General features: G+C 45.5%; 1 protein-coding gene across 1 annotated transcript in view; it reads left to right on the top strand.

The window, feature by feature from the left end:
- Positions 1–12,101, top strand: part of T265_05217 (hypothetical protein) — a gene marked incomplete at both ends in the record, with an annotated part of 54,943 nt that overhangs the window by 36,177 nt on the left and 6,665 nt on the right. The window contains 2 exons of the mRNA XM_009170172.1: positions 5,017–5,100; positions 8,322–8,566. Of these exons, the coding sequence (XP_009168436.1) occupies positions 5,017–5,100; positions 8,322–8,566 (329 nt within the window). The remainder of the gene's footprint in view (positions 1–5,016; positions 5,101–8,321; positions 8,567–12,101) is intronic.

The following is a 12,101-nucleotide window of genomic DNA, read 5'->3' as shown; positions in this document are numbered from 1 at the left end:
AACGACCGCACGAATTAACTGTACTTCCTTCCGATCGGGTTCGTTCACTTCCTTCTAACAGAACCATCATCTGATGTTTCAACGCTTTTTCAGACTTGCATCCGTAAGCCAAGCACGCCCACCCAGTGAAGAAAGTTTGTCACTTTGAGGTTGTCACATTCCGCAATTTGCACTGTGAGCATGAGAATGGCCAAACACACCGAGACACTGTTTGCTGTTCAGCGCATTGTCATTGCTGAGGCATTTGATCAGCCGGTGGTGCTTCCGCATCGCGTACGCCAGTTCATTGTCAACCAGTGTGCGACAGTCCCAGTTTTTTTCGTTGAGGTATACTTCATCCATCGGTTCCTTCCATATGGTCCCGTTTGATTGGTTATTTATAGCTGTCCTTCAGCTGTGCCACTCGTATCCTCCTTCCCCGCGGTTTAATGACCGGTAACAGTCTGATTCGATGAGAGCTGGTCTCCACTACGATGTCTCAAGCAGTTTGTAAATGATTTAATCAATGAATTCGTTGTGTATTCCGTTTTTTTTTGTCATCTGCCTATGCTGTGGCTTGACTGCCATCCAATCCAAAACGCATGCAGTCATCACGATCCCCTAGCCTCTGTTGTTTCTTGATCTCATTGACCTACGCGCAGTGGGCTTTAATCTCCTAAATGCCTGGGTTTTCCCGAGTTTTCCATCAATGAGGGGTAATTCAACCCAAATCCGCTGATCCAAAGTGTCTGTTTGCGTGAGTGGGAAGGAATTCAACCAGTCCCACGTGATAGAAGATGGCTGTCCGAAAACAAATCCTGTCACGAGGTTTGTGTCACAGCGCCATCGTTTCCCAATGGACAAGATACTAATACTAATAAACGTAGTTGGCATTTTGTGCGCAGGTAAAATTAAGTCAGCTGAATTCAGTTGTCAGCGAATATCTCCCAAAAGGACCGGTATGTATCACAAGCTTTTCATGCCAGCTTTCCCTGATCATCCGTAACACAACGTTTTTTCGCCGCAACACCACCGCCAGTCTGCTAAACCGATGGTATACAAGTGCTCTTGGATGGGTTCGACGCCCAAATAGGATGATGGCCACACGCGACCAATGCATGACGCCATGTCACGCGACTCCTAAGTGTAAAAGTACACTTTATCAAAATGCACGTTACCTTGGAAATCAAATGTATATATTCGGATGATCCGTTCCGGCACAAATGTTTCATGACCCTGCATGCAGTTTTGCCTCGTTCCCCAGTAAGCAACTGAACTTCTGGAAGAGGTTATTTCAACAAACTTAAGAGTGTGTACTGTAGCATGCTTCCGAAATTCATCAAGAGATGAGTACCCTTTCACTTAGTATGAAGGATGGTTACATCTTCTAATCCAAACGTTCAATCGGTCGGGTGCGATGGGTTAAGGTGTTTCATCTACACCCATCTGTGCGTGTTAACCTGAGACACACTAAATCAACGAGATAAGGCCACCACGTCTGTTTTGCCACTGTTTATAGGCCCGGTTGTCATGGCATGGAGCATTGGAATCTGCTCAGTTGGATGAAGACTAACCAGTTCATTGGCACGGGAAAAAGCTACAAGTCACATGGCATCGACATTCTGTTTGTTTGCAGTCGCTGACGCAAGTCATACAATATTTACAGTGATAGACAGCGCGTTGGATAACAGTTCAGATCAGCTTTAGGGCACCTGCAGGTTTCTGATCAATGATTTTCGTGCGCCGAAATTCGACAATCTAATGTTGATCAGTATGGTATGTTGGAAGTCTAGAGCTTTAATTATTTGACAAGATCACTGATGAATTGAGTGGGCTACTCAGGTAATCTGGAGTCTTTTTGGTCTGCTGCCGCATGAAAAGAAAACTTTTTTGGAAGGTGCTCTGCTATCGTTTCTGATGAACCTTGATCCACTCCGTCACTGCACTTGCCAGTGAACTATGGCAGGCAGATTGGACGAATTCAGGTGACCTACCATCAGCGTGATCTTCCAAATATCTGTCTTCACCTACTTTGAATAACAGGTTACTGAGAATGAAATGCTCACGGATCCCAGTTTGGGTATCTGCACACTGTTGCTCAATGAGTATCTTAGGGTAGGCAATAGGCTCCAAGGCTATTGAGCCCACCGAAAGTGTGTTATTAGTGCACGTTTTTCGAGTTCGGTGGTGCTGCGTTTTTACTAAACCCCGCTTATATCGCATCGGCATGAAGCTCGTGAAATACAGCCACCGTCTTCTGATGCTCCTGCAAACTGATGATCTTTGAGTGGTTCCATCAGTCCTTGATTGCATCAGAATCTCGAGGAACAGACTACTTCCATTTACTTCGTTTTTCGAAAGCGACCTTGATGTGTAGCTCGAGAGTGCTGTGTGCATCCTCTCATACGTTCATGATGACCAGAATGTCGTCAGCGTAGCATTCATAAACGGCCAGTGAGCGGATCACAGTTGCAACTTTATTCAAGGCTTGCTATGAAAATTTCAGCTCATATGGACCCCAGCAGACTTTGCATTGCAACCTCATCATTTGCACTCAAAAAGTTTTGAAGTCAAAGAGAAGAGGAGAAAAGTGGGTGGGCTTAACGATGCTTCACGTGCTATGGGTACTGGATGGTGGATTACTGAATGGCAATTAGGCACCGAAAGGATTCTACGGCTGAACGGTTTGAAGCTCATATCTAACGAAGTGGCTTGCATCCGGTTCTCGAAACCCGGTTGTGCAGATATAAGCTGGCCTTGTCAATGGACATAGTGTCAGACGTCTTTTGCAGTCGCATGACCTTACAGAAGATTCTTCTAGGTGCTAAATTGTTGGGCTTTTTCCGTATCGCGTCCACGAGTTCGCGGACAACTTCATACACAAAAAAGTCGTCTTTGAAAGTGCGTTTCGTATATCTTTGCTTCGTCATAAGTTCCCGAATATGCTTTTCCGTTACCTGCCGCGATCCGTGGACAATTTTAGAGAATCACCAAATGGTCTCATGACGATTGTAAACCGCGTTACACCTACAGCACCTTGTCTACTCGGTTGCCAGAGGACAAATAAAACTGGCTCCTATCGCGTACCTGACGCTATCACAGTAGTCTGACGCTCTCCAAGAGCCATCCCGGTCGCTGCAACAATGGCCGGTTCAATTTTATTTCGCGACAGCCTTATTGGTTGCATTAATCACCTCGTTGGATGTCTAATTAACAGAGGGGATTCTCCCCCAACGGTTGTTGGACAGATTCACGTCAACGTTGACTCTAGACATATAGTCCTTTCCTGAAGAGAGGATACCCTGCGGAAAAGGATAATTAAAATTATCTTTCCTGAGATGATGACCTTCCCCTTTTATTTCCGTTGCAGATTACTTAAAATAGTTTGATTAGTTGGATGAATATTATGCGACACACTTGCTTTTCTCCACTATTTTGGCTAGCTCTCATGGCTTCAAATACAGAATGGTCTTAATCTTACAGATATGTCGACTGATTAGTGTGCAATTTCATTCCCGTGGTTATCGCTGCATCTAGCAGTCCCCCTTCTAAGAATATCCCCTCCAAAAGTTCCGAACAGGTGATCACGCTAATCGAAAGAGCTAGGGAAGAAAAACAGTCCAAATTCGGGTTCGAGTAGAACATAACGTTGACGGAAACTCGGGGACTGCGCCTACCTGATGAGCCCGAACTGGAAGGGCGAAACCGGTCGTGGGTTGTCGAAGGAGTTTTCAGAACCTTGTGAGTAGTTTCCTTTATGGAAGCTAGGGAAGATGTTTTTCCGAACCAGGACTACCTCTTTAGGCCGGAAGACACTAGTCTTTGTGAAGCCTTAGTGGACGCTGTCAGCGAATCCTGAAAGATTTATGATACTTCTTGTTGGCATGATTGTCGGAACGGATAGACCTTCAGAAATTAAAGAAGCATACAAGAACGGCTGCACGTAATATCCTGAGGAATTTACAGGTAGGGCCTGAAGCCGCGAAAATGAAACTACCAATTCTGGTATCCAATTGGACCACTGCTGCATCCATTTTGAAGGGTTTATGGTGGCTGCATTCTCCCTTCGAGGGGGGTGCAACAACTAAATTACAGTGCATAAAAATGACGAATGAATGCTCTCCGAGCCAGACCCAAAAAGGAAGCGAGTGGAGTGAAATTTGAAAGATTGAGGGAGAGTTTAATCCGAACTGTCCAGCTCTGGTGGCAAATCCTCTTAAAGCGGCATCCCATCTGTACTCAGTCCTAACCTGTTTTCAGGTTCACAGTGAGGAGAAATCGAAATTGTAAAGAAAAACAGTGACTGTATGGAGATTTTCAGCACTATAACATGGTCTTCTCAAAACCGGGTTCGGATGTGGTCTTAATTTCGTGGCTTGCTTAATGTTCACTCGTGACAGCTACTAGAGCGAGTTTCATACCTACCAGTAATCATAGCCTTTATCTAGGAACCGCTGAGAATCTCAGTTTGTTTGAAACGTCGCTGTGACTATGAACACTAACTAGAGTTTGATGCTTTGAATACCTTTTGCAAGTGGCACGAATGGTTCAGTCGATCCTCTCAACGCTGTCCCCAAGTTTAGTATGGGCGTTTCACCTTTTGGTGTGAGTATCACTCTTCTCATTAAGAGGGTACAATAACCAACTGTTTAGACAGGCTTGTTTTCGAAGTTTCGTGGAGAATATCAGACGCTTGCCATGTTTCATATGACATGTGGTTCTTTGAGCACCAGCGCAGTCACAAATAATGGTTGAACTGTTAACTTCCCAGGCAATCATCACACATACTACTTACATTTTTAGTCTTTTTTTTACTACACGAAACCCCCCGGTGTCATTTCCCCGCATACATCTTTCCGTCTTTCCAAAGGTGCACTCATGACGGCTCGTTAGACCAACTTGAAAATCAAAGCAAACTAGAAGGCTTTACTAGCACTTGGTGGCCTTGTGCACGCCTGGTGAATCTGTCTTGTTAATCTGCTCAAACGCGCGCTGAGTGACTCACTTTTCTTGACATTGTTTTTCTCGTCTATTCAGAGTCAGTTCACTTCATTGACTTGGAGTACAGTGGGTTCGCCCGTGCAGCTGCTGATATCGGCAACCATTTTTGCGAATACGCAGGTATGTGGTATCTTTCGCCTTGAGTCTTGTTTTTCCGCTTGTGGGGTAAACGCATGTTCCATACTGTTTCTACGGTTATTCACCCTAGAGGAGATAGTTGTTAGAACGGTCTACTCGTGATTGAGCTCCTCCAGGTCCGGAGGAGACCCCACCTTCTACCGGTTTCCTCAGATGATCTCTACGGAAGGGAAAGCTGTATATTCATACCACAATAAAACTATCGGGACTGTTTGTCTGTTGTGGGAACTAAAAGCCAATGAAGGTGGTCAGACTGTTTCACATGACATGGAAGTAAATCCCAGTAGTTATAGGGCTAGAGCAGTCTACTATTTGATCAGAGGTGATTAAAGCGTGAACTTACTGACCGGAAAGCCTGTGATTCGAATCCAATTTCTGCGTCTCGGCTGCTCCTGTCTAGGATTGGCAACCTGGCAGTATCTGTGCCCTCGAACTTCCCTCGTGTAGGGGTGTTACAGCTGAGTTCCCCTTGCGTTGATTAACTGGCGAAGACGAGTTGAGATTCTTTGGAACAGAGACACGCTGATTACGATAACTTGCATGGGTAAAAAAATACATCAAGATGACGCTGTATGTCTTGGTATGTTTCCTCTAGGAATTTCCCCTAATTAATTTCAGATTTGAAGCTGTCTGTCTTGGAGAAACCATGCGCTTCTGTGTGCTTCTGTGATCAGAAAAGATCGACCCGGTGAGACTAGACGTCTGGAAGTACTGCTGTATCTATTTTTGCACTTCTCTGGAAGGGATCTTTTGACAGACTGCTATGGTGTTCCTTCTTTTCATTTCAGAAAACCGCATTCTTCTAGGCATCGTCTGCCTGGCAGGGAGAGGCTGGAATTCCTGGGGACCTTCTTAGCCCATACCCATTAAGATAATTTGCTAAAATTCACGATCAATCTCTTGCCAGAATAAACGTACTGCTTGTAGATTGATTACTTTTCTCACCGGTACAGTTAATTTCGACGTCCGCGTCTCCAGTGGCCGGATGTCTTCTCACGGTGGTTTGAATTTTTTCACGATCATGATGATCCCTTCCTCAACGGAACGGTACAAACCGTTTGATCTAGGGCGGTATGCGACGCTGGTGTGGGGGTCAGATGGCTCAAGTGGTTAGAACGCGAATTTACTGATCGGAAAGTCCGTGGTTCGAACCCGACCTCTGCCTCTCGACTTTCCCTGTCTAGGCTTGGGCGACCTGACAGTATCCCGGCCCTCGTGCTTCCTTCGGGTGGCATGGCAGCTAGGCACCAGAAGGGTGTTAGAGCTGAACGGTTTTTTTATCCACCCATGTGACGGATTTGTTTTCCAAAAGTGAACGGCATTTGTTCTGGAGTCCTAGTTTGATGGAGTACCACTCTCATTGTTTATGGAGCATTACTGAGCAACTATGCGAGTGCTTCAGCCTCGGAAAGATTCATCCACGTCCAGATACCATAGACTTTAATTATCTTGCTATTCTCCGGTAACAAGTGGAACATAAGGTTGACGGAAACTCGGGGACTGCACCTACCTGATGAGCCCCAACATAGGCGAAACCGGTCGTGGGCTGTCGAGTGGTTTTCAGCAAGCTTATGAGTAGTGCATTACGAAAGTGACTTGACTTGATTCTGCTATAGAAAAAACGACTTGGCTAGCCGATGTGAATGGGGTTTAATTTCTATCTAGACTGACTGAGTGACTGACTAAGTGTTGAATTTGTAGGTATCTCGGATTTTCGTGGCAGGCTAACTCTGCTCCCCTTAATTTTGGCATGGTTGCGCAATAATGAAACTCTAGTTTTTTCCTCTGGTGTTGGTCAGTGGTGATACCTAATCCTACCTATATACAATGCGAGTCGTGAAGTCGAGTGGCCGCACAGAAAGGAATCCACTTTAGGATCGTTTCCTCGTCGAACCGAGAGATGCGTGCATGGAAGTGGTGGAACTGAGCAAAACTACCGAGATACACGGAATATTTATGCCTTGATTAGAAGTATTCTCATCTCCTGCTCTATTCAACCTCTTTCCACTTTTGCTAACTGATTTCACCTCGCTTTACGTGGTACAGAAAATTGAGTTGATCTGATTGGTTAAGCCTGTATGACGTCCAAAAGAGTTGCAACTAAGCTTATCTAGGACTTCGTTCCTGAAATAAAACTGTCTAACAAGGGCGAAACCGATCGTGGGCTGTTGAAGCGTTTTCAGCATCCTTTTGAGTAGTGTTCCTTCGAGAAAATTTACTGCGATATCTCCAATATAGTACCAACCAAAACATGAGGTGGCCTATATACGGCACACTCATTTGGAGAGGATTCAGCTGGAATTTAGTTGAGTCTCTCCTTAAAAGCAAACTGGTGTGTAAACGAGTGTTTTGCGGGTCTAGGAATTGTTGATGTGCTGATGGGACAAGAATAACGCAGCATACAGAAGAATGAGTTATCCTCATCTGATCATTCTTGTGGTAGTTATACTTTTGAGTGAACCATGTGAGCATTGTCTTACGGGTTCCTTCCCCCTTCTCAAGGAGGAAACTCCTCGGAAATACCCTTCGTGACTGCATTTCCGATAGCTTAGCCAAAGTGGTATGTTCAACGTGGAGAGCGAGTGAGGCCTAACAACAGGGGCATCAGAACCTCCTCACAGCGAATAACCGGTTTCAGCATTTTTGTGCTCACTAGCTCTCGTGATTCATGATCGACCTGGCACTGACAGGATGAAACTGAATGTGGATCTTAAATGTACCAAAGGACTGCCCATTACAATGTGTTGGTGTCTGTTTGACGTCCAACCTTTGGGTTTTAAGTGTATCCCAATGAATTCCATACATATGGGAAATCAGTGACTCACTAGCTTTAATCAGGAGGCAATTAATGTTGCATCCTTTCAGTGAACTGCGTGGGACCTCTTCAACCTGAAATTTGTCTGTTGTTTGGTTATAAATAAGAAACAAATCATTCAGCTGTAGCACCCTTTCGGTGCCTCGCTGCCATGCCACATGAAGGAGGCACGAGGGCTGGGATACTGTTAAGTTGCCCAAGCCTAGATAGGGGAATTGTTTTCTCCATGATTAATGCGCCTGTTACTTTATATACGTTTCGTCATCGACCAGTTATCCGGTGTGGGTAATCTGGCCTATGAACTCGCCCGACCCGATTCTACACTCTGATTTGCGGTTGATCCACGTCGCTCGTGCTGTACTATTTTGGCTATCTTTGTTTCTTCCAGGTGTCGATCATCCAGACTACACTAACTACCCATCCCTCCCGTTCCAACGAGACTGGATGAGATGTTATCTTCAGCATGTGCGTGATTTTCAAACTCATTGCCCTCCACCAGTCTCCAACCCCGTGAACGGAGATCGAGTTCCGGTGAACGGAGGAGATACATCTTCCTTCGTCCTTGAAGATGACCCAATGACCACTACCGTAGAGATTGATCAGTGGCTTCGAGAAGTCAACTACTTCGCACTGGTATGTTTTTTTTACTCTTGCGCTTTTGTGTCTGTCAGTTTCCGTGAAGTTTCTTCTTCAACTCCATATCTTCCAGTTTCGAAATCCAGAACTTCACTGCGTTTGTATAAAATTTTCTTCACCAGAGTTCCGAGTAACTGTATTTCTAGTCCACTGAATTCCTTGAGCACCACCGACCATCTTTTCTTCACGAGTGTTTCTCGGTACTCATAATCAGGTACATCTGGGTAGGTAAAAACCTGTCATCTCTTCTGATCGACTGCCCCCCGTGTGGGTAGATTTGCGTAACGACGCGTTTCAATTTGACCTCAACGTCGTCGTTATTGAGCCTGCTCTTCACCCCTGTGCAACCAGATTTTTTTCTTTGACGTGGTCTTCCATTAAAGAACGTAAGTTTGATAGTAGCTAGTTGGGCTGCTATCAAGGTCAAGTACTTGAGTACTGTCACGAACACAGTCTACCAACAATCACCAGTTTCCTCGACTTGAAAACTAGGTTTCCACTTTGTTGTTAGATTATCAAAGAGAATGGCTTTGAATTTTTCAAGCACACCTTTTTCTCTCTGTTCCGGTATTTCTTGTGAAAGTGAAGTGTTCAAAACGATTCCAACAACCAGTAAGGCCTGTCAGGAATGTATTCTGTCTTTTGCTTCGTTATTTCGCACTATGCGTTCATCAGGTCACTGACGCTTCCCAAGTGTAGTTTGATCATCTGACCCATTCAGACGAAATCCAACCTACGGGCAGCGGTGGACCATATCCATTACACTCGTAGGACTTCATACAAGGGAATATCAGAGTAATGAGTTAGAATCCTCATCTGGATTTTTTGTTTTCTGTTCCAACTTATGGATGTGTTAGGTTTGCCGAGAGCGATGAGTTCAAGAACGGATAGCTGAACTTTCAGTGTTTTCGATTGTGTTAAAAGTTTGAAACCTTGGTGTCCTTTGAGCGAAATCAGCATTCAGAGGTGACAAGGGAGATCTTCCAGACTTGGTGGATTTTGAGAATGCAGCTCACTTAAATCCCCATTAATTCGAATCCAATGCTTCGGTTTTCGTTTGGTCGTGTTCAGCGAATGTTGGGATCATTATAACTGTCGTTTTTTGCTGCTGTCAGCTGAACATTGGATTTATCCCGAGCGCGATTAATGATCCAGGGCAAGAGCTGAAAATGTAAATTCGCATTTCTGATGCAACAACTTAGATCACGTGAACCAATGAAGTGCAGGTCCAGTCGGAAGCTTCTCTCGAACACATGTGAAAGGACTCCTCGTACTCTGAAGTGTGACCCTTCTCACACGCTTTCCAGGACGACAGCTGACGTCTCATCTCGTCTGTCGCCAGATGCGCCTGGAGGCTAGCATTCAGATCCTCTGGGGCTTTCTTCGCACAACCACGTGAAGAGTGGAAGGGAGCCAGAGCCGGTCAAACAATGACTTGGCAGCAAAGCATAAAAGCCATTACCAGCAAACTCAGCTGCGCTGGTCATTGCCGTCTTTCTGGATGAGGATCTCGAGACGGGCCATGTCAATGGTTAGAGACATTGTCAGACAAGGCCCAGTCGCGCCCTCAATGGCGCTCATGCATCCAAGCTATTGCCTTCAATGCATAGCTCTCTTCCCAATCCCCCCAACTGGCAGCCCACTGACAGTGCTGGATTAATGCACCAATTTATCAGCTCCCGCCTTCAGTGCGCAGTTTCGATGAACGAAACTGTGGCAGCTACAATCGCTGTACGACTAGTACGCGGCTATCACAGCTGACAATGATGATGATTAATTTGTTTCGCCTCTCTGCTAATGCAATTCATTAGAGCTCTACAGGTTGGTCTACTCGGAGTGACCAAGGAGCGGATATGAACACAGGCGTATAGATATGATTGTTCCAAAATCTAAGATAGTCTCCTGTTTCGGACGAGGCGCAACTTACAAAAACCGTTTTTCTGTCGAAACAGTAGGTATTGGGGCAAATGACCGCGGTTTCGTACTCGGACAGCACAGACTACGCAGTTTATTTCCACTTTGCAGAGCTGATGAATGGCTGGTCAGAGTGCAGGCAAATACGCAGTTCACTGTGTTCAGCCAGCTAGGGCTGTGCACAACCGACGCAAGTGCAGTGCCTTATCACATGGAGCGTGTTAGGCTACCCCACAGCGTTCACCCATGCTCATACCGGTAAGTGAGCTCAAAGTTCCTCATGCAGTGATCAGTCGTTTCGGTCGTTAGGCATTGTTCAGGTGTAGCATTCTTATGGTGCCCAACTGCCATGCCACCAGAAAGAAGCACGAGGGCTGGGATACTGTCAGGTTGCTCCGGCCTAGACAGGGGAAGCCGAGAGGCAGAGGTCGGGTTCGAACCAGGGACCTTCCGGTCAGTAAATTCGCGCTCTAACAACTGAGCCATCTCGCCCCCGTCAAACATCGACAGTTGACTGGCCTCGTCACACGTACCACTGATATCGTTAATTTGTCGCATCTAATCCAACATGACGCGTTTTGTTTGTTGAAAATTTACTGTTTCGTTCATCTAGGACCACCTCCTAATGGTCAGTAAATCGCGCTCTAACAACTGAGCCATCTCGCCCCCGTCAAACATCGACAGTTGACTGGCCTCGTCACACGTACCACTGATATCGTTAATTTGTCGCATCTAATCCAACATGACGCGTTTTGTTTGTTGAAAATTTACTGTTTCGTTCATCTAGGACCACCTCCTAATTTCTTATCACCAACTTAGTCATTTCAATTTGAGAAGTTGATGATTTCGCAACCGGCCCAACTGTATAAAGTATGTTTCCCAGGACCTCAACGCAGCGACTTAAGAGCCTCTAATTCTTTACAAAACCGTCTCATTTTCCCCCAATAAGTCCGCTCCACCCCTCATTACAATCACTCCACATTTGGACTGGGGGGGGGGGTGTTCGAACTTTAAGGATGTGTTTTGCCGTGATATACTGGTGAAACGAAGAAGACCTTCGCTGCGGAGTTGTTCATTACAAAATGCCAACTAACCAGTTACAGACTATTGGACAGTGAAGCAAAACTCTCATTTGCATCTTATTTACAAAAAACTGAACATTCATCTTCTCTTAAATGCGTCTTCTTGAACTTTTCTGGATATTCATTGACTGTTGCTCAGATCCAAGCAAATGCTACCAAGCGACTTCACAAATTCCGCAACAGATTTCCTTTTTCAAGAGACACAAAGCGAATGTTACAAGAAAAACCATACTACTCGCCTGACTCCCCATCAGTAGTACCACCGTTACACTGGTATAGGTTCTAGGACGAGGGTTCCACTTTCTCGATCATCATCACCGGAGATAGCGACACCACTGTTGACGCTGATGCGACAAGACGTTTATCTAGTTGTATTTAAAGCCCTAAAGTGAGGAAAGAGTGGATGAAGGAAGGACCTGGTTCTAGTCTATCGCAACCATTCTGAGTTGCCGACACTCTCATTGCTCAGGCAGACAACCTGGAAAGAAGCCGACCGCACGAACGTCATCGATATTGATCAGCCGCCATTTCTTGCA

Source organism: Opisthorchis viverrini, assembly GCF_000715545.1.
Source record: "Opisthorchis viverrini unplaced genomic scaffold opera_v5_95, whole genome shotgun sequence".
NCBI lineage: Eukaryota > Metazoa > Platyhelminthes > Trematoda > Opisthorchiida > Opisthorchiidae > Opisthorchis > Opisthorchis viverrini.
The sequence above is the reverse complement of the archived record's forward strand: the minus strand, read 5'-3'. Positions and strand labels throughout refer to the sequence as shown.